Source organism: Chrysochloris asiatica, unplaced genomic scaffold (genome assembly GCF_000296735.1).
Source record: "Chrysochloris asiatica unplaced genomic scaffold, ChrAsi1.0 scaffold00008, whole genome shotgun sequence".
In the NCBI taxonomy this organism is placed as follows: Eukaryota; Metazoa; Chordata; class Mammalia; order Afrosoricida; family Chrysochloridae; genus Chrysochloris; species Chrysochloris asiatica.
The window spans coordinates 858,944-882,591 of NW_006408526.1; the positions used below are offsets into that span (position 1 = coordinate 858,944).

Here is a 23,648-nt window from a genome sequence, read left to right on the forward strand (position 1 = left end):
AAGGGGGTTTACCCTGATGGGCTGACTTCTCTTGCTTTGATTGCTCCAAGGCAAACAGCTTGCTTGATAATGTAGAAGCCAAACAGTCTCCTTTTTTTTATTCCTCCCCCTGCTGGTCTTTATTTCAAGAAATATCTTCTGTTCCTCTAGCAGCTTCAGGTTGGTCTTCTTGTCTTTTCATACGGGAATGTCCCACCTCAGAAGGTTCTTGGTGGGACTCAGGATTCCACCTAAGGCCCCATACTCCACAAAGACTTAAAAAAAAGTCTATTTTCCTGGGCAAATTCTAGTACCCCTTGTAGCTAATCCAAATCAGTTAGAGGCTGAAGATGGGCTTAGAAGAGTTCTATGACCATATTTCCCAGTATTCCTTTCTATCCTGCTTAAATGTCTATTTTGCAATAGTAAGCAGGGGAAACCAATTTCCAAAAGACAGTCAAGTACCTTAACGTTATTTCCCCTCCTTTACCCATTCTGACTACGTCTTGATCTCTGTATCACAGAAACCTGTTGTTCCAAGGTTGTGTATATACATCACTATTTACCTCTATCCCATTTAGCCCATGCATACTTCCCTCAATCTTCCTCTATCTTCCTTGCTCTTCTAACCCCTCAAGCTTCTTGTATATTGCCCTCCCCATCACCTGAGCTATTATGTGTCTACCCCCTAAACTGTGAATTATACTGTCCCCTCCCTCCCACCGCTGGTAACCATCAAAGAATATTTTTCTTTTAGTATGGAAATCTTATCTTAAGCTTTTAAAATAATGGGCTTATGCAATATTTGTCCTTTTGTTTCTGACTAATTTCACTCAGCATAATGTCCTCCAGGTTCATCCATTTTAAGTTTTGCCACTTCATCATTATTCTTCCAGGTAGCATAGTATTCCATGGTATGTATGCACCAAAGTTTGTTTATCCATTCTTCCATTGATGAACACTTAGACTGTCTCTATCTTTTTGCTGTTATGAATAGTGCTGCAGTGAACATTGGTATGCATATACGTACTCATGTTCTGGCTTGTATTTCTTGTGACTATATACCAAGTAAAAGAATTGCTGGATCATAATTTATTTCTATTTCCAACTTTCTGAGGAAGCACCGTACTGTTTTCCAGACTTGTTGAAACATTTTATAGTCCCAACAGTGATATAGGAGAATCCCAGTCTGTGTACACCCTCACCAGCATTTGTTGTCCTCTGCTTCTTTGAGCTTTGCTATTAATGCTGGTGTGAGATGATAATATCTCATTGCTTTGATTTGCATCTCTCTTATGGCTAATGATTGTTGTTGTTGTTGTTGTTGAGTGCCATCGAGTCGGGTCCGACCCATAGCGACCCTGTACAGGGTTTCCGAGGGTGTAAATCTTTACGGGAGTAGAAAGCCTCATCTTTCTCCCGCGGAGCGGCTGGTAGTTTCGAACTGCTGACCTTAAGGTTCGCAGCCCAATTCGTAACCACTACGCTACCAGGCTAATGATAGTGAATATTTATTCATATGTTTGTTGGCTTCCCAAATGTCTTCCCTAGTGAAATGTCTCTTCATGTCCTGTGTCCATTTCATTTTTCAATAGGGTGTCTTTTTTTGTAGAGGTATTGTAGTTTCCTATACATTTTAAAGATTAGTCTCTTGTTGGATACGTCATTGCAAAAAAATTTTCCCAGTCTGTGGGCTCCTTTTTTGCTCTTTTGGTGAAATCTTCTGATGTACATAGGTTTCTAAATTTCAGTATGTCCCAGTACTCTGTTTTGTCCTCTATTGTTTGTGTGTTTTTGCAATGTTTGATAGTTTTTGTATGCCATGTATTAGAGTTCTTACTTTTGTCCCTATTTTTTCAGTGGTGATGCATATAGCTCTGAGATTTACATTTATGTTGTTAATACATGTTGAGTTAGTTTTTGTATATAGTGTAAGATATGGGTCTTGTTTCATTCCTTTAAAAATCGATTTCCAATTTTGCCAGCACCATTTGTTGAAGAGACTGTATCTTCGCCATTTAATGGATTTTGGCCCTTTGCCAAAGACCAGTTGACTCTATGCAGATGGATTTACTTCTGGGTTCTCAATTCTCATGTATTGATCTATGTCTCTTTCAGTGTACCAATACCAGGCTGTTTTGACCATGGTGGCCATGTAATAAATTTTGAAATCAGGGGGAGTGAGAGGTCTCCAATTTTGTTCTTCCTCTTAAGCAATGCTTTGCTTATCTGAGGTCTCTTTCCCTTCCACTTAAAGTTCATAATCATTTTTTCCATCTCTTTAAAGAATGATGTTGGAATCTGAATTGAAATTGCATTGTATCTGCAGATTGCTTTGGGTAGAATTGACATTTTCACAATGTTAAGTCTTTCTATCCATGATCATGGTATATTCTATTTTTATAATTTTCTTTTGGTTTTTTTTTTTTTTTTCTAGTAATGTTTTGAAGCTTTCTTTGCATAGGTCTTTTGTGTCTCTGGTTAGATTTATTCCTAAATATTTCATCCTTTGTGTGGCTATTCTAAATGATACTGTTTACCTAATTTCATTTTCAGAGCTGTCTTTATTAGTATAGAAGAATCTGACTGATTTTTGTATGTTGATCTTGTACCCTACTACTTTACTGAATCTTCCAATGAGTTCCAATAAGTTTTTTGCTGAGTCTTTGGTTTTTTTTATGTGTAGAATCATATCATCTGCAAATAGAGAGAATTTTACTCACCATTGCCAATTTGGATACCTTTAATTTCCCTTTCTTGCCTTATATTTCTGGCTAAGGCTTACAACACAATTTTGAATAGGAGTGGTGATAAAAGGGCATCTCTGTCTGGTTCCTGTTCTTAAAGGAAATGCTTTCAGTTTCCCTCCATTGATAGTGATGTTGGCTGTTGATTTTGTATATATGCTCCTAATTATGTTGAGGAAATTCCCTTCAATTCCTACTTTGTTGAGAGCTTTTATCAGGAATGGGTGTTGGACTTTCTCAAATGCCTAGAAAATACAATTTTCAAAAAAGTCTTTTAACATTTCTAGTGTGGCACTATGGGTTAATGTGCCAGACTACAAAGCCGTTTGAACTGCAAGGTCGGTGGTTCAAGTTCAAGTGTTCCTCTATAACCCTATACAGGGTCGCTATGGGTCAGAATTGACTCGATGGAACTTAACAATGACAGCATTAAAATAATAGTTGGGAGGTCCTTAAAAATAGGTCCATTTAAGTCAGAATTATGAATTTGCTTATAATTTCTTCTCATTGCATTTATATAAGGAGTTCTGGTGTGGCACTGTAGGGTAAGTGCAGGACAGTGAGGTCCGTAGTTCAAATTCACTAGTCATTCCTTGGAAACACTCTACTGCATCACTATGGGTTGGAAACGACTTAACAACAACAACAACATACAGCCTGTGGGCCAGATGTTCCCACCCCTGCTTTATAGGGCTTTTTAGACTGTAAATCTTTATAGAAGCAGAAAGCCTCACCTTTCTCCTGTGGTGCTGCTGGTGGATTCAAACTGCTGACTTAAGAGTTAGCCGCCCAATGTGTATTCCACTATGCCACCAGAGCACCTTTGCAGTCAAGTGGAGATACTACTAATCCGTTAATTTAACAAATACTTATTGAATGTCTACTGGATGCCTGGCATTGGGGAACCCTGCAGGTGACAAAAGAGACACTCATATTCTAGTGGATGCGCACCCAGAAAACTAATACCATGTAGAACATGCTAATTGGTGTATGAATGTGCTCAAACTGTTTGCTTAAATTAATCCTCTAGCACAGCGACCTGCACCTACTACCTCCTGAAATGTCTATTCAATTGAACTACATAGTCAAAAGCACAATGACTGAGAGGGATAGATGAAAATGATCCCCAAAGCAGTCTTAGACAAGGCTGTATGTAAATGTAGTCACTGCTCCTCCTAGAACAACCAGAAGTGCCTTGATTTCAATCCAGTGGCATCTTGGATACGATTTAGACACTGCTCATGGAGGTGCTTCCTATGAATCAGAAACCTCACATAGCAGCAGCTTCTGAAATCACTAGCATGTTTCAACGTGCTCGTGTAACTAGGCATTGAATTCCGGATCTGAATCACTCACAAGGCATCTTGCACACCTAGGTACAGAAAGACAGCCATAACATCAGGTATCTTCTCACCCAGGACCAGATCTGCAAATGCCCCAGCCTTATTTTTTGGCATCAATCAATTCCCAGAAAGGTAGAAATATACCCAGGGTTTGTGAACATGGGCCAAATGCCTAATTGAACAGCAAGAAAGTCTGCGAGTAGAAGTTTGAAATCATTGGTCTTTCCTGCTGTTGCTGTATTTATTATTTCCTTCCTGTCTCTTCAGCTGAGCTGTCAACTACTCATTTGTAAACTGCTCTGAAATCTTTAGGGGTAAATGACTCCATAAATGTTTATAGTAAGAAAATTTGTACTTATTCACATACACACAAATATGTGTATATGAGGGGGCTTCAAAAATTCCATTGTCATTGTATTTTTCTATAAATTTCTGAAATCCCTACATTGTTTATACAATTTCTCCATTTATACTTAATATAAAGACTTTGAAAAATAAAGATAAGAAATACTGCTAGATAGAAAATCATGGTTAATGCTCTAAGTACTTCTAGTCTTATGCCTATATGTTTGTGTAGTTTTGATAATATTATATATAACTTTGTATTCTGGACTTTTCATTTAACATTATAACATATGCATTTCTTCATGAAATTAAAAACTTTTTTAAAGCCTGAAAACATTATAATTATTGAGGAATAATCCAACATTTAACTCAGAGTATTATAAAACAAATGACCAAAAGCAGGTGCCCAAGTAGGTCTTAAATTAAAAATATCCTAGCATGGTTAGGTATAACTCATGTCCATGATTCAACAGAATCTCCAGTTAATGTGACCCCCACCATCCATGGGTCTAAGCTGTATGCTCTTTACTCTTTCCTGTTCAGTTACGCGAGAAGCAAGTGTATGTTGAGAAAGTTGAGAAGCTGCAGCAGGCCCTGACCCAGCTGCAGTCTGCATGCGAGAAGCGAGAGCAGATGGAACGTAGACTACGTACCTGGCTGGAGAGAGAGCTGGATGCACTGAGAACCCAGCAGGTAAGGGTGGGGTAAGGCAGACCAATGAACCAGACCAGTCCATTGACAGACAACTGAATACCTGCTGTGTGCCAAGTACTGCACTGTGTCCTCCATGAACCAGCTCCTGTGTCGGGGGAGAAAACTAACTGTGTCCACTCACTCACTATGGAGTGACCCTGTCCTTAGAGACAGAAGGCCAAAACTTAGAGATGGGGGAGGGGAACTGTGCTTTAAATGACCTCACAAAGGAGGACATTTGAGCTGGACGTAGAAATTATTGAACTTTTAAGCTGGAGAGGAATGTGACTAAAGGATGCGCGAGAAGCCCACAGAACAGTGTGGAGAGGGGCCTGTTGAAGTCAGGGAGGCTGGCCTGAAGGCTTTTACTCTGGCTGTGGGTACAGTGGGAATCTATGGAGGTAAAGAATTCAATTTGAATGGCAGGGGGTTTGGTTTGGTTTGGTTTATTTAAGGGGGTGAAGGAACATCCTGCTGCTAATCGAAAGCTTGGAGGTTTGATTAGCCTCAGATGTGCCTCAGAAGAAAAGTCTGGCAAGATACTTTAGAAAATCAGCTATTTAAAATCTAATGCAGAGCCGTTCTACTCTGACACATGTGGAAACACCCCTAAGTCCAAACTGACTCAACAACAACTAGTTAACTGGGTGGGTGTGAAATCATACATGATGAGTGAATTTTCAGAGGTGAAGGAAAAGAAGGGGTTTAGGAAGACCCCTTAGAAAATTATATTGGCCATAAGCTATTTCTTCTGCCTATCCTGCACTGGTCACAGCTGTTACTGTAACTCAGCTATTGAATGCTCACTAAGTTAAACACCCCATCCGGGACGCGTGTGTGTCTCGGCGAGGGGAGATGTCCTGCAGGACTGCTGTGTTGCTGTGCTAGTCCGGGCTCCACTGTGAGCCTGCCGGCCAGTGTGATAAGCAAAACCCTTTGCAGCTGATGAAGGGTGCGCTCTGAATTGAGATACCAGTGAAACACCAGCAGGGCTCTGTGACATTAGCTATTGAATAGGGCATAGTGAATGTGGTTGAAACATGTGAAAGGCAGACATCAGGCCAGCTCAGTCTCTAAACTTTCACATTACAGGTGCATGCAGTTCTCTCTGGATGTATGTGCCTGACTGCTAGACAATGGGGTGTTAATGAGATGGCCCAGAAAATTAAGAAACTCACTGCAATCTCCCTCTACCACCATTTTGGCTTAGTTAATATGTCATAAAGAAAGACGGGTCTCTCTTTCTCTAAACTTCTGAATTTCTTATAACCTGTGCTGGTACTTAAATCACTTATATACTTGAGCTGTTTTTGGTTGCTCAGTTACTCAAACCTGGACACCCTCCCACCCCCCCCCATTCCTTGAGGGCAGGGCTTTCTCTGGTTCCTGGGAAAGTGCTGAGCACATAGTAGATATACTTACAGGGCTCCTGCTGACAAAGTGGACCCATTTCAATACTTAGAGCAAAAGGATGTTCTTTTCCTGTTAATAATATTCCATCTACCCTCTACAGTGGGAGTCTTGGTGTGGCGCTGTAGGTTAGTGTGCCAGACTGCAAAGCTGTTTGAATTGCAAGGTTGGTGGTTCAAGCTCACCAACCACTCCTCGGAAACCATATACAGGGTTGCTATGGGTTGGAACCAACTCGATGGCACTTAACAACAACAAATCCCCTACAGTTAGATTATTTATCTTTGGAACTTCTGTCCTGAGTGCTGTGAAACCAGACTTAACTAGTTATCCTCGTTCTATATCAAGAAGAAAAAATGTCACATGAGAATCCTTTGAAATGATCTTAATTGCCACTGAGGACAGACAGCTCGCTGTATGCACCCTCAGACCCAAAGAAGCTCATGCATGTCATTTCTTCAATGCACAAACACAGCATCCCTTCTGTGCCTGCAGGCTGCAGATGGATTTAGGCATACCATGCAAGGGGGGGTAGGTGTTGCAGAGTTGGGGTAAACTGAGAGCACGCAGTCCAGCTATTTGTGACTGACTCAAGAACCAGGAGGGGAAGACAGTCTTTAGAGTTAAACAAAACTTTCTGCTGAGCATTTTCTTAAAAATAATATCACAGTTTTGTTTGTTGAATGAGAGTATGAATCTGTCTCCAGTGATATGAACTACACTGGAAGATTTTTCTGATACTCTTGTCTGCTCATTAAAATGATGAGTATTAGTTTTAATTTTTTTCCCTTTAGTCCTTTTTTGCTTTCTAATGTTCTCAGTGAACACACACTAGTACACTAAGCTTTAAATTTGTTCCATGAGAGTTAAATTTGGCCATAGTCATGTGCTCCTAGATACCAGATCTGGACCCCAAAAGTGGTGTGGCGAGTACAGAGGCCTCAGGAAAGGGACAGTAGTCCCAGGAAAGGGTATCTGGGGCCTCTGACCTACCTCCTGCGTAACTCACTTGTGAGCAGCTCAAATATCTGCTGGCCGGCCACTTCTTGACTTGGATGGAGGCAACCTCAGGAGAGTCTTTTGCAGCCCACACCACAGCCTGATCCTTTGCCCCTTGCCAATGAGGCATTTATCAGCCCACACAACCCCACTAGAGAGGGCACTGAGGTCACACTATGACAAAGCTCTCCTCATTTCCACCATCAACCAAGGAACCGTGCCACACTGCCTTGCCGCATCCCATGGGGCACTATTCGGAACAGACTTTTGAGAAAGTACATTAGGCACTGGTTGATGTAATACCAGCTATCAGCTAGAAACCCCGAATGAGCTCCAGTTACTCCTGAGAGGTGCCTGGAACCTTCCAGAAAGGTTGGTATACTTGAGATGAACAGAGTAGTCTAGAATCATGCACTGATTCAGAACATGGGCTTCAAGGAGGTCAGACCAACCCACATTAAATTCCATCTCCTTCTGCAGGAAAGTGATGACCCCAAGCAAGTAATCTTTCTGACACTCTACTTCCTTGTCTATAAAATTTAAAAAGCAAAGAAAAACAAATAACCCACTGTCCTCGAACTGACTCCATGTCATAGGGACCCTATAAGAGTTTATATAGGTTTTCCAAAACTATGAATCTATATGGGAGCAGACAACCTCATCTTTCTCCTGCAGAGAGGCTGGTATGTTTGAACTACCAGCCTTGCACTTAGCCTCACCACACAACACCACCTTTGTGTATGAAAATGGGGGCAGTAAATTATATTTAATCCATAGTTGCCACTTTAAATAAGAACAACCGACATAATGGCTTATCACAGGCAGAGACTTAGGGCATGTTGAAGGAGTAGTTATTGTTCTTATTATCATCATCTTAAGAGTCATTTGAAGGCGTAGGCCATCCTTGGTAGCCTCCCTCAAAGTCTTCCCATACTCCACTGCTTCCAGTCCCACTGAAGAAAGGTGACACAGTATCACTGATGGAGGGAAGAGGAAAGACAGGACAGGACAGAAGGACTCACACAAAAAGGAAGATCTCAGTTAACAGACTCTTGCTATTATAAGTAATCTTTACTGAGAAAGTGGCATGTAAAATTTTGGCATCATTAGAAGTTGAGAGGGAAGTGAAAGAGAAATAAAAGAGTGGAAAATCGACATTTATTTATTTATTTATTTTTTAATTCTCATTTTTACTTTTCTTTACAAAGAGTTGAAAGTAAAGTTTGTATGTCTTAACATCCACAGTAGTCCAGTAAGGTAAGTGAGAGGAGGTGGGAATGTTCCTGAGGAGGCACTGAGGCACAAAGAAGTTAGGAAACCCAAGATCATGTAACTAAGTGATTTGCTCTTTGTTGTTCACTGCTGTACATGGGAGCTTCAAAAAGTTCATAGAAAAATGCCATTAATGTTCTTTTTTATTTTTTTATTTAAGGTTTTTTTGTGGGTTGAGTAAAAAGTTTACAGGGCAGATCATCAGTTTTACATTCAACAAATCATGCACCTTGTTTCATTACAATGATTATAATCCCCTCCATGTACCATCAGGTTAACAGTGTTTCTCTCTATTCAGTTTAGCTCTTTTTTTTTTTAACACTCAGGCATATATAATAATTTACACCATCAAAGAGCACATTCTGTAAGTCTTCTTCCTGGCTGCCAGATCTTAGTCCCTCTCTTCCCATGAAACTAGAGTCCTCAGCTGCTCCCTCTCTCCATGTTCTCATCTCTGCCTCCATCTTTGGCGTGGCTGCTTCTCTGGATAAGGGCTTGCATTCCACTTGTGCTCTTCTCCCTTGATGATCCTAGGATACTCTGTTTCTGGACTGTAAGATTAACCACTCCCCTGTTTTTGTTAAAAACTTCTACCTTTACAATTGTGAAAGTTGCAATTAGTCATGATAACAATTACTTACTATTGAATCATAAGAATCTTATCCCCATCTCTTTTCACCAGACCCATCTAGACAAGATGAAATCTATTCACTGGGGACTCTTTCTTTCCCCATACACTATTAAACTAAACTCCCCCTTGAAACCTTATAAACCAGTCACTTGGTGCCTTTATCACCCCCTCATTTTAGGGATGTCTAAATTGCCCATCCCTATCTACCCTGTGTACAGAGGGGATAGCATTGATACTTGATGTGAAGATGCCTTCCCTCTCTGTTGGTATTTAGAATTACTACCTCCATGAGTATAGGTCAGGTTCATCAAATTGTAGCAATTTACCCTTGTTTCCTTTATCAAAAATTGTTTGTTTGTTTGTGTATCTTCCTCTAGTCGAGTTCTGATTATTAAGCCATCGAGGATACGTCAAATGGGTATATCTGCAAGTTTGGGTGTTCTTGTGCATCTCCCCTCACTTCATATCAGCTGATGCTTCACTCTCAGCTCCAGCTGTGGCTATGTCTTTGTCCATGCGCTCAAGTGTCCCCAGGTCTCACCACACTTTGAACTAACCATCCCTTCCTCTTCTCTCTCTCATCTCCTGGTCAACGGGAGTCAATGGACTGTGGTTGAACTCAGCCCATTTCTTCATTGCTACCTTTCCCCCTCTTCCAGTCACCAGTAGACCAATGTGGTCGCCAGCAAGCTTACATGCCTGCTCATGTGTTCCCTTTGAGTTTCAGTCTTAGAGGGGGGTTTGTCCTGAAGGAACTTGATTGCTTGCCTTGATGGCTTCCTGGAGAACAGCTTGCTTATTCTTGTAGTAGCCAGTCATACTGACATTTTTGTTTTGAATTTTTCCTGATGATGTTTCTTTGAAACATCTTCTGTCACTGTAGCTGTTCTAGGCTGGTCGGCTTGTACTTTCTAGTGGGGATGTCCCACCTCAGAAGGTTCTGGATGGGGCCATTAACTTTCAATTCCATTTTCCCACAATTTTTTTGAAACCCTCTTGTATCTACCTCTAGCACATGATACATGTTCAGTTAGTATTTGCCAGCTCACTGAATGGACAGTAGGAACTACCTTTACTGACCCTTAGTCCATTTTTCTGGCTGGCCCCACTTACTCATGAGTCTGAGCTAGCTCTGTAGTTTGAATGTTGAACTCCATGCCTGTATTTAGATAACTCCCCAGGACTGCATTAGGGGCCCTATGAGGAGTCGTTATGATCTCATGTGAGCTCAAGAGGATTCTGCAAAAATTAGCCACCTTAGATGACAATACAGGGGTTCCATCATAACTGACAAGCATAGATGGCAGCTTAATGGGGCCATGGAAGCTTTTTCTTGGAACATTTCTAAAAATAGAGAAGCCTCTCATCTCAATGTACTGGTTCATTTGTTCTCCTGCCTGAATCAGAGTGCCGGGCCAGGGGTTACAGTGACTTCCTGGACAGGTCAGATAAGGACACATGCATGCCTTCTGCTGTATTCTTGCTTAAATACTGGTCATAGGAAAGCATCCACTTACTAGGATAATTTGTATGTGTAGCTTTTAAAAATTAGATAAAAACATATTGCATACCCAAAGCCCCTGGTCTTATTTGTTCTCTGTAGTAGGATTAGATTCTGTTGTGCAGCTCAACTGCCCGATTATTGCCATAGGTAATTCATTCTTTTCTTAATCTAAGGTATTCTATGGTTTGGGGTAAGGCAGTCAGAAAGCTCTCACCTTGCAACCAGGTCTGCATTTAACATTAGTGATCATTGGGAAACAGGAAAGGAAAGTATGTTCCAGGACACAGAATAGCTATGAAGAATACCAGGGAGCCTGGCTTGGAACTGGGGTTGGAGCTCCTAACCTTAAGACCTCAGACCTCCTCAAAACCCATAGTCCTCTAAGACATGTTGTTTAGAGGAAAGTCTATACCTGAATTAAAAACAACAACAGCAAAAAACTAAAAACTAAAACTTAAATATCCTTAGATAGTGAACAGTTCAGTTAATACCCTAAAACCAAACCAAACCAGTTACCCTGGAGTAGATTCCAACTTGTGGTGACCCTACTTCTTCTCTTGCAAACATCTTGTGCTATATAATCAGACAAACTCAAGTTGGAATCATGGCCCTGTTACTCACTAGCTGATAGACCTTAAGCAATTTACTTTACCTCTCTGAACTTTAGTTCTCTCTTGTATGCAATTGGGATCCTATTGTCTGGTTTTCAGAGTTTCGCCAAGAATTAAGATTGAAGTACCTTGGCATCGGGTCCACTGAGTTCAGTTTATATGTTCGGGAGAGAGGAAGGCAGTGAGTAGTGATAATGTGAACCATTGCTTAGTTTTCTTGGGCTCCTATAGCAAAATGAGTGACTTTAAAGAACAGAAACGATTCCCACAGTTCTGGAGGCTAGAAGGCTGAGCTCAGGATGTCAACAAAACTAGGTTTGTCCTGCAGACTCTAGAGGAAGACCCTTTTTTTTGTCTTCTCCAGCTTCTGGTAATTCCAAATATTTCTTGATGTTCCTTGGCGCTTATCTTCACCTAGCCTCTGCTTCCTCTGTGTGTCTCTGTTCTGTGTCTGGTCTCCCATCTTACAAGACACTACTCAGAAGTAATAAGGACTAGAACCCACTCTACTCTGATACAAACCCATTGACCTGGCTAGCAGTAACATCTGCCACAAAAAACCTATTTCCCCAAACAAGGTCATACAACTATAGGCTACCAGTCTCCTTCCACATATCTCCTTCCACATATCTTCTGGGGACACAATTCAATCCATAACAACCATGAATTGGAGGGTGTGTTCTATGTAGATAGCTATGTAGATGTGGTTTTATGTCTACTTTATAGCCCATTTTAAGCATTCAGGTATTATTTCCCCTACTTGTCCAGAAACATGGGAATGGCCAGTCAGCCAGCATGCCAGAATACAATGCCCCTGCCCTTCTGGAACTGGTGAGGGAGAAGGAGGAGCGGATCCTAGCACTGGAGGCCGACATGACCAAGTGGGAGCAGAAGTATCTGGAGGAGAGCACCATTCGACACTTTGCCATGAACGCTGCCGCCACTGCTGCAGCTGAGAGGTGAGGCCAGCATAATTTGTCGGTTATAAAAAACATTAGTTATCCAAAGAGGTCTTCCCCCCCCCCGCCCCCATCACTGGAGTGAGCTCAGTGAACATGTAAAACCAGTAGAAGTGCTGATTTGGAGAGCAAGATGGTGGCTGTCACATTTCTGGAGGATAATTTGGCAAGAAGTACTTCTGGTAGCGTAGTGGTTACGAATCGGGCTGTGAACCTCAAGGTCAGTAGTTCAAAACTACCAGCTGTTCCATGGGAGAAAGATGAGGCTTTCTGCTCCCGTAAAGATTTACAGCCTCAGAAACCCTGTTCAGGATCGCTATGAGTCGGAATCGACTCCACGGCACATAACAACAACAGCAACAACCTCCCCTTTAGTACCAAATTTTCCGTGCTAGACCTTTATCTTAAGAAAGCATTATATAAATGCCTGGAGATTTATGTTTCAGGATGTTTGTTTCCAGTGTTGCTGAAAATATCAAGACATTTAAAACAGCCTAGGGTCCAACCTGGGCTCCAATCTAACAATTTTGAGGATGGCTCAGGATTGATTTCCTGGTATAGCGCTGCAGGATGATCCACTTGACCATAAGGTCAGGCTGAGCCACAAGGACGGTGGTTCAAACCCACCAGCCACTCCTCAGAAACTCAATACAAGGTGGCTATAAGTCAGAACCGATTCGGTGGCACTTAACAACAACAACAGGACCAGTCAGTATTTCGTTCTGTTGTGCATAGGATCACTATGAGTCGGCACCGACTTGTCAGCGTCTAACAACAACAAGGGCCCATGGGTGGGGGAGGCGGGGCTCATTAAATAATTTAAAGTATAGCCATATGTAGTAATGACTATAGATTAAGAGTGATTCTGTGAACATACATTCTATAATTGTTTGTTTAACATTGGATGTATGCAATAGGCCAAACAAGAAGTATATGTAATCCTCATAACAGCCTTTTATCGATGAAGCTCAGAAGACATTTGGAGTTGACCCTAAATCACGCTGGCAGATGGAGCCACGTGTCAAGCTCAGACCTCTCTGACTTCGAGACCATTTTCTGATCTGTCTGTTATTACATCAGTTGCTTTATTTCCGTGTTGTAGGAGCACAGCCTTATTCTTTCTTTAAAAAATTAGTTCAAAATGTGCAGTAATTCACAGAAAGCACCCCATGTCTATGAAAACACACTGTTGTCTGTTGCAGGCAAAATAGCTTCGCAATTACTAGATCTCATACGCAGGCATTATTGTGCACATATTTGGAGTGACTGTGCATTGGACCAATCAGGCCCCTTGCTACTTCCTACTCCGTGTGCTCTTTTTCTATTGGGTGTTAATTCAGAGTTGCTTAAAATTCAACAAAATTGAGTTTCTTCATAGGATCTATTTTTGGACCATTTGGGATGACAGGATCTAAAACCAGTCAAGGTAATAAAAGACTTAAGGATGCCAAGGTTATATAGTCAGTATCCCCCTCCTTCACCTCCCCCTACACATACCAACCATCTCCTTGGGACATGCTGTTTCTGCCTTAATGAGTATGAGAAGGTCTGTTGGGATAGGAAGATACTTTATAAGCTATTTATGGGTTGTCATATTCAAGCAGAGAAGAATTACTAGCAGTGTGGCCAGATGTTGTTTCCAGGATTTGGCGAAAAAGCAGATGCCTCACTGGGCATCTCAACATACTCCCAACTAAAAAGACTTGCAGCCTCATATGGAAAATGACAATTTGGGAGCTTCTTCCTAGAGCCCAAGTGTTGTATCTGTGTATGTCTATGCTGTGAGGCAAAATAACCCACGCTATTCCATCTGAGTGGGACTTTGGGAGATGGAATAGACATTTAGACATGTGTTGCATAGTCAAGCCCCAGAATGGTGATCTGAGAGTTGATGGGAAGTTGTGATCTGCAAACAGGAGGGTGGCTGCAGCCTCCAGTTCATTCCTGAGATATATAGGTGAGAACATGAAGCCCTTTGAACTATATGTGAATTTTTAGATAATTGGAACTGTTCTTATGTTCGTTTTCTAAGGTAATAACTCAATCACTGAGAAAGAGCATCATAAAGTTGCAGAGTGCCATGGCCTTCTTAGCCAGTTTTGGGCTAACACTGGCTGCTCATGCTGCCCTGGAAAGAACCCTCCAGTCGTCAAAGCTTTTCCCTCTGTCACTGATGCGGATGTGATCCTGGACAAGCCTTTCTGAGTGTCAGCTTCCTCGTGTGTGAAATGGAAAATGTGATTCTTGATAGAGCAGGGAGCCCCCTGTCACATTCCTCTGGAAGAAAAAGCAGTTTAAGTTTGTTACCTTGAAAGGATGTCGCAGGAGTCTATTTGTCATCATCTTAGCTCCTGTTTGTTTGTTGGATTTGAAGTCTGTTTGGTATCCACGACCCTGCAGGGATGGATGAGACTGGAATGTGAAATCAGAAGTGGAGGAATGGACAGATCTGAAGCATAGACCCCTATATTGGGTTGGGGGACTACTTGAGGAATAAATAGAATTAGATAGACCCCAAACAATCACCCACAGACACTATTCTAGGTCCAGCCTTGTTTATCATCCTTCATGCAAGGGGAAATGTTCTACACCCCCCATAACAGGAGTTTTATAGGGTTTACCCAAACCTGTTGTTCTTCTGTTGCTGTTGTTGGTGCCATTAAGTCCATTGTAACTCACAGTGACTCTGTGTGACACAGTGGAACTGCCCCCACAGTGTTTTCAAGTTTGTCATCTCTACAGGAGCAGACCACCAGGTCTTTCCCTTCCAGAGTAGCTAGGGGGATTCAAACCTCCCTCCTTTTAGGTAGTAGTCGAGTGCTGAGTCCTATATGAATGGATGGATGGATGAATGGATGGAGTCTCTTTCTACCATCCTTCCCTTACCCCCTTTTTCTTGCTTTCACATATACTTACTGGGCATCAAATAGTTCTATGGAAAATTACTCTCCCATTACATATACTCTTTTCCCTCAATCTCAGGGCAGAACATAAATTCAGAAGTTTTGTATAGTTCCAATCTTAATGTTATTTTCAAAGAAACTCTCTATAATTTCAGCATTGCAAAAGAAGGAGAGAACAGGAAAATTAAAATTGGGGGGAAAGGTCAAAGTTCTGAGCTCTTGTCTACATGCTAAATGGCTGCAGATATAAATTGATCAAATGAGCATTTCTAGCCATTAGTTTTGTGACTTTTCATCAAGTAGCACATACTTTACATTTATAAGCAATGATTTTTAACAAATAATTTTTATGTGTCAATAGGTTTTGCTATCTTTTATAGATTTTGGAGCCATTTACCAGAATTCTGAGAGGGTTGGGGTAATTTTTTGTTTGAGGAAGATTTTGCAACTTTTTACAAATTTCAAAGTAATGATTTTTTTTTCCAGATTTGTGTGTTTGCATTTCTAACTTGTTTCCCTGAACTTGTATTTTCTGTTCTTTTAAACATGAATTTTTAAATATGTCTCTAACTCTTAAGCAAATTCTCCATAACTGAATTGATTGAAAATTAGTGCGTCTAGCCATTGATTCCTATATTAATAATTTTTGTGTGCCTTAGAATGAATTTATACTTTTATAAAAAGCTCACCCACAGCTTCTTGGAAACCCTACATAGGGTCGCTATGGGTCAAAACGAACTCGACGGCACTTAACAAGTATATTTCAAGCATTTTGTTGCATTCTGCACTATTTGACTGTATGGTTTCTTTTCAGCCATAATTTTGTTTTGTGTAGCCACATTCTCACATGTTGCCTTAGTTGGTTTGTTGAAATCTATGCATTTTTGCCAATACTTCCTTCATGACAACCAAAGCATCCAGGAGTGGAGACTAATGCTGAAGGGAATGTATGGCCTTTGGCTGTCTGGATTTGAATCCATTTCCACCATTTATTACTCAAGTGTACTTAGAAATGTCACATAACCCCAGTTTCTTTATTTATTGGTGGTGGTGGTGGTGATGTGCCCTGGAGTTGGTTCCGACTCACAGTGACCCTACATAAGGTTTCTGAGGCTGTAAACCTTTATGGGATCAGAAAGCCTCATCTTTCTCCTGCGAAACAGCTGGTAATTTCAAACTGCTGACCTTGAGGTTTGCAGCTCAATTCGTAACCACTACCCTACCAGAGCTCCTTTTTTCATTTAGTAAATGGGAATAATATTACTTATATTGTTGTGAAGAGTCAGCGAGATACCTTGGTGATCTGCTTTACCCAACTCCTGATATCAAGTAAATGCTCATGAATTAGAAGCTCTTGTTAAAATGAGTAAAAGGACAAAGGCCTTTTTGGTGTTTTTTTGTTTTTCTGTTTTCTAGAAAAGAAAAAATTTCAAATGTAATTCTAATATTGTGTTGTGAAGTTAAGGGATGTGACATGTTTGGGTGAATCATTTCTTATTAATTCACATAATTAGAGACATCATATGCCTTTCAATCTAAGATCATCACTTAGATGACACAATTATGTTATTTTTATTAATTGTTAATTAGGAGCAATTAAATTGGTAAAACCAGAGACAGGAATAGTTATTTTTGATCAGTTATTTTCAGTCGACACCTGCTTCCAGCTTAATTTATTTTGAATCTCTGTCTCCACCTTCTCCCCACCCACCTTACCTGAGCCTTTCAAGGATGAATGTTTCCTCTGCATCTTTTATCCTGACACCTAGCACCTTTGTTACACTGAACTGACCTGAATCGTGGGAAGCAGCCCAAACACCAAGGTGTGAGGTAGAATGCAAGGTGAAGGAAGACTCTCATTGCCCAAGATGATATACTTAATCAAAAATATTTACTGAACTCCTGTTTGATTGTAAAATACTGAAATTGATATTGCCTAGTGATAAATGGAAGTAAAAATCTAACTAGTAAATATGAAAGAGTATGCATATAGAAATGAGTCCTGGTGGTGCAGAGATTAAGCACTCAACTGCTAACCAAAAGGTTGGTGGTTCTAATCCATCAGCTTCTCTGTGGGAGAAAGACAAAGAGATATGGTCCTCAGTCACATGGGTGACTGAGTCAGAACTGGCACACAGCAGGTGTAGAAACACCAACAAACATGATAATAACAAAATCCACATGAGAGAGTAAAGCTGTAAGTATGAGATTTCCATATTCATAACATGCCAGATAGCTTAATACAGGTAGTCCCTGACTTATGACGCATCTAAGTTACCACAAACCACACTTACTTACATCCATCTATGGTGTGATTTTGTTTTTTGGGTACATCTTACAGTTAGCAATATGTACTACATGCTGTGTTCTTATTCTCAAATGTTCAGTGTTATGATTTACTGTTCAAAACACTGTTACATAGAACAGGCTATGAAAACATTTTTTTAAAATGAGGTACCCAACCTACATCAGAACCAACTTAGGGGAGAATCGTCAGAATGTGACCCAGTTATAAGTCAGAGACACAATGTGATTAGAAGGGGTAAGGGAATCTTGATTTTTTTAATTATATTTGTTTCCTTTAGATACTTTCTCAGGAATATGGAGGCGTAGGAGAGGAAAAGTGGGGCACTTGGCCATCTAGCCTCTGTGTCTATTAACTAAACAGGGGAGGTGGAGGTGGAACTCTGTTGTCATTATCAGTCAGTAGGAGGAGGGAGCAGGTTTCTGTGAACACCAGCCTGTGTCCTGGCTCTGTGTTGAACAAAGCAAGCAGGCTTTCCTGTGATCCCAGGGTATCCTGTGTTGTCAGGGACACGAACATCATCAACCACTCACGGAACGGCAGCTATGGTGAGAGCTCCCTGGAGTCCCGCATCTGGCAAGAGGAAGAAGAGGTGGTGCAGACCCACAGGAGGTGTCAGGACATGGAGTACACGTAAGGACAGCTTTGTTCACAGCACATCCCCATCCCCACAGGAGTCCCCAACTTGCACATTTGCACTCTCCCATTCCAGCTCCTTCTGCTACCCTGTCTGAATGGCTGTGAGCTTCAGCTCTCCAAAGAGTTTCCTCCTCCAGCTCAGCTCTGGAGAGAAGAGAGAGAGCCTCAACCCTTGGCAAATGGTGCCAGAAGTCTCTTTGGGATAATTTCATGTCAGATGCCATTTATAAAGTGGAGGCCAGGTGTAATGACACAAGAATGTAAATGCCCATGTCGTTTCTGAGTGTCTCTCTAGATACTTCGAAGCAGCTGAAAAGGGAAAGCAGATATATCCCAAAAGCCCAGCATTTTTGAGCCAGAATTTAGATATTCCAGCCAAATACAACAAAGTTATTAGCTAACACTATCTACTTTTGGATTAAACAAGATTTCTAATAAGTTTGTGACATAGTAAAATTAGCTTGTCCCCCACCCCACCCCATCCCGTGACCTCTCAGGGTCTGTACCCCTCATTTTATGGATTTTATATAGATGTGAAAACAGGACCAAGTAGTTGATAGGCCCAGAGAGTTACTACCAGAGTTGTGAAAAGAGCCTAAATGTTTTCTAGTCCTTTCTTATTTTTGGACCAATGGTGGATTCTGAGTCAGCCTATATTCTTCCCAAGAACCTTGATCATCTTTGATTTTTTTGCTCACAGATTTAGTTGGAAGCTTGTACTATTTGAGTCGTCAGTACTTCCCTATCTGCTTCTTCCCAGGAGTGCTACACCCTCTATGTGTGTCCCTGGAGGTGGCTCCAGTCATTCTAACTCTGCCTCCTCAGCTTCCAGCAAGTCCTAAGTTACCAGAGGTGCCAGAGAAAGGGCAGCCTTTTGATCTGCTATGATAGACAGAGCCATTGTATACCATCTGGAGATAATTAAATGTTTGACGACTTTACAGCATTTGGCCTTCCATTGCTGATTATAATTAAAATCCTATGCACCACCTAAGAGAATTGTTTCAAGCTTTTCTAACCATATTTATTATTGTTTTTTTAACCAAAGACTTCTTATTATGACTATTTTATTTTACAGTATTAAAAATCTCCATGCCAAAATCATAGAGAAGGATGCCATGATTAAGGTCCTTCAGCAGCGATCCCGTAAAGATGCTGGGAAGACAGACTCCTCAAGCCTGCGGCCAGCCCGCTCAGTCCCATCCATTGCGGCAGCTGCTGGCACGCACTCCCGCCAAACCTCTCTTACCAGCAGCCAGCTGGCCGAAGAGAAGAAAGACGAGAAGACCTGGAAGGGAAGCATAGGTGAGCTTCAAGCTTCCTTTCAGTCTCTGATCCAAAAAGTAAGCTCTTCAGACCCAATCACTGACAGGGGGGAAAGAGTCTTAACACTTGTTTGTGTGGTGTCCTGGCTTCACTTCTCACAGGGCACGGAAACACCCTGAATCTCTCTAAGTGTCAGTCTACGCATCTGTAAAATGGGGGAAATAATAATTCATACTTTGGTCATAGATTCTAAATGGCTTATGTGGAAGCACTCAGTGTCTGGTTACCCAGTAAGGTAAGCACAGCCTTACTCATGCTTACTTTATTGGACTGTAGTGAGCAACTTTACCTGGGTTTCACTGCATGCTTATTTGGTAGCCCATTCCTGGAAGCACTATGTCACTTCTAAAAGCTATACCACTGGAGTAGCTGTTAGCCCTAGGCTGACTTGTTGTTAAGTCCTGTCGGTTCCGAGTTGGTTCCGACCCATAGCAACTCTGTATAAGGTTTCTGAGGAGCAGCTGGTAAGCTTGAACTGCTGAACTTGCTGTTCAAATGGCTTTGCAGTTTGGCACGTTAACCCACACACAGTACCACACCAGTTACTATCCATTATTGGTAAAAGTTGAGGCCATTTTTACAACATAAATAGGAAAAAGCCCAGAGTCATCAGAACTCTGAACTTGACTTTGTAACCAACCAGTTATATGACTCCTCCACCTCTGCTTCCTTCTCTGCGCCTAGAAAAGAAGGGTGATGTCTGCTCGGCTTTCACCATGTGGTGTTGGCGTGAGGGCAAGTGAGCCAATGGGAGAAAGCATATGGACAAAGTGCTGTGAAACCTAAGGGGTTAGTGGTGGTTGTGCTTGTTGTATTGTTGTACAAGCAGGACCTTGAGGAGCATTGGGCAAATGTGCTCTTAGCCATGAAGGGGTTTCCTGGGGTGAGGGTGGGGCTAATGGATATGACTCTGAGGAGGCAGCAGAGCCAGCCCTGCGTGTGGGCAGCATTCCCAGACACATGTCCCACTCTTCTCCCGCACTCTGGCAGCTCCAGAGGGCTGGCCCTTGGATGCGTTACCCGGGTCAGCATGTGTTTTGTTTCTCTGGAGCTGAGAGCCAGCTTTTCTCAGCACAGAACCCCAGAGGAGTCTGACTGCTTCCTGCCAAAGGGTTGATAAGAGCGTACCGGACAGAGTTAGGGGATCAAAGGCTCCAGCCAGAACCTCTCTTTGAAGTCCCTCCATGGGGTCACTTCAACAACCCCTCCATCAGAGGAAATGTACTTCAAAGAGGACGTGTGTAGACAGCAGATGTGATCATCAAAGACCCTCCCAAGGACACTTCCAGACCCCATGAGAGCGCCTGGGAGGCATGGAGAATGAGATTGAAAATGTGTTCGTTTTGATGGAAACCTCCCTGGGAGACACCAGATGGATGTCCAGCATACACTCAGCCCTGTATCAGGCACATCCCAACCAGGCCTGGGGAGTGCTGGTGTGGCTTTGTAGGATAAGCACTGGGCTGCTAACCACAAGATCTTGGCAGTTCAAACCCACCAGCACTCATTAGAAACCTGGAGCTCAAGGTCACTATGAGTCGGACCACACTAGAAAGCACATAACAATACAGTAACAACAAAGCAGGCCTAAGATCCAAGGGCCCGGGGCTCCGTGCACTGGCATTCCCACCTAGTACTGTGAAGAATACTTCACTGACTGGTGCCAGGTATCACAAGGACAGGGGCAGGGAGGAACACTTATTTATACAAAGTTCCCCAAGGGTTTCACCATTTCTTCCCAATGGACTCTGGAAGAAGGTGTAGACAACTGTCTACCTTCCTGGCTGCTCAATAGGGCCCTAGGAGAGATGCTTCCTGGTCTGACACTCCCCACAAGAACATCATCCTCAGATTCAGGCATCTACAAGCAGGGTAACTGCGAAAAGGCATAATAGATGGGCTTGGATATACTTAGGAGCTCTTCATTTCTCTGAGCTCCCGTCTTTCGTATGTGTAAGGCAGAGGAAGCCCACACCCCACAGAAGGGTTGTGAAACGTAAAGTGAGGTCATGTGCATGACGCCCCTAGCACAATGTGTGCTCAGTGGACCAGGCTCAGCAGCATCACCTGGTAGACACAATGCCATTTGGTAGATGTTATGGAGGGAGGAGATTTACAGATCTTGTTTTTCTTTCTTTTTTAAAAATTTTCTCAGTGCTTGCCATTTTGTCAGGCCCGTAATAAACTCTTATTAAATGCTTGGTGAATGAATCAAACATTCCTCAGTCAAGAAGAAAATGATCTCCAAGACTATTTAAAAAAAAAAAAAAAAGATGGTATTGAACAAGCTGTCCTTCTACCCTCAGGAGTGCTGCTGGGTAAGGAGCATTATGAGCATTCTTCAGCCCCCGTGTTGCCAACCCCTCCTGCCTCAGCATTATCTCCGACACTTTCAGCCACATCAGCCAACAGCGCCCATGCTAAGACCGGCAGCAAAGACAGCAGCACCCAGACAGACAAGAGCACTGAACTTTTCTGGCCCAACATGGCCTCCCTCCCAACTCGCAGCAGGCTGGGCATGACCCCCTCTAACAGTCCCATCCTGAAACACCCCGGGGCCAGAGGCACCGGAGAGAAGCCAGGTATGTGGTTCCTTCCTGCTCTTACACACTGTTGGAAACTATTGTGTTCTCCAGCCTAAGGGAGGGCGTTTTCTGTCGAGCTGGGGAAAGAGCTAGAGCATCGGTCAGTTCTCACTTTCTGGGATTTTTTTAATATGATCATTGTTTTCCTCAGTGTGTGACCCTTCTTGTTGTGAGAATAAGCTTCACGAAGGCACTCCTAGAATTACTCCATTTAGGATGAGCACACAGCTGCACCTACCATTTACCGTTTCAACGTGTGCTTTATAACTAACCCTTCCCCAGAAAGGGTGAAAATAGATCCTCTGAGAAATGTTAGAAAATTAGTTCCTGTAAATGTTTGGGAGCTAGTGTCAGGTACCAGAAGGAACCCTGGTGGCTTAATGATTAAACGTTCAACTGCTAACCAAATGGTTAGTGGTTTGAAGCCACCCAATGGCTCTGTGGGAGAAAAATCTGATCTGCTCCCATAAAGATTACAGACGAAGAAACCCTATGGAGCAGTTCTACTCAGTCACATGAGGTGGCTACAAGTGGCATGGACTCAAAGACACCACAGACACAGGCATTGCTGTCACTATATTTACATGTCAAGGATTCAGGGTTCAGGGGCACATTCTAATTAAAGGAGAAGGATAGAGTAGCTTCACTGCTGGTATAGCCCTTGGGCCAATGCTAGTGAGTTGCTCGGTTGGAGCAGACAAGAGAAGATAGCTTGGAGGGAGTGAGCTTTGTGATGGCTCCAAAAGTGTCCGCAGAAAGAGGAAATTAGAGTTAGAACTAATGTGGTGCTACAGGGTAAGCACTGGACTGCTAACCACAAGGTTGGTGGTTCAAAGCCACCAGCAGCTCCTGGGCAACCGTACACAGGGTCCCTAAAGCACTTAACAACAACAGCCATCATTGCGGTGCAGGGAGAGCCCTCTTCAGGAGGTGTTTTGTTAATTTGGTTTTGGTGTTTTGGTTTTTTGCAGAGATGGGAGCTGTTTTTTACTTATTAATTGTTTTCTCTAAGGTGGTTTTCTCTAAGGTGGTGTGTTTTCACAGCACAAAAGTAAATGCAATGTTGTCATTTTGGGAGCTTTAATTCTTGGGATGAACTTTTCCAAGTAGGGTAAGGAGTGTGTAAAAGTCCCTAGCAGGTAATATGCACCTGTCAGTTTTGATTGAATGAGTGAAGGAAGGGTAAATGTGAGGTGTCTCCACAATGTCCCAACATCACCTTCATCCACTCAAGGATCTCCCATTGCCATCCTGATGAATGAATGATTTTTTTTATTCCCCCCGCTCTCCGCTCTTCTCCATTGATGGTCCCAGGGACCTCCACTCCTAGACTGAAAAGTTAACTCCCCTCTTTGCTGTAAAATGTCCCCCTTTACATTTCCATCCCTCACAATCAG

At 42.3% G+C, this 23,648-nt stretch overlaps 1 protein-coding gene across 1 annotated transcript in view; it reads left to right on the forward strand.

The window, feature by feature from the left end:
* Nucleotides 1-23,648, forward strand: part of AMOTL1 (angiomotin like 1) — a 76,484-nt gene that overhangs the window by 51,884 nt on the left and 952 nt on the right. The window contains exons 7-11 of the mRNA XM_006833741.1: nucleotides 4,958-5,107; nucleotides 12,303-12,493; nucleotides 18,209-18,334; nucleotides 19,419-19,645; nucleotides 21,973-22,248. Of these exons, the coding sequence (XP_006833804.1) occupies nucleotides 4,958-5,107; nucleotides 12,303-12,493; nucleotides 18,209-18,334; nucleotides 19,419-19,645; nucleotides 21,973-22,248 (970 nt within the window). The remainder of the gene's footprint in view (nucleotides 1-4,957; nucleotides 5,108-12,302; nucleotides 12,494-18,208; nucleotides 18,335-19,418; nucleotides 19,646-21,972; nucleotides 22,249-23,648) is intronic.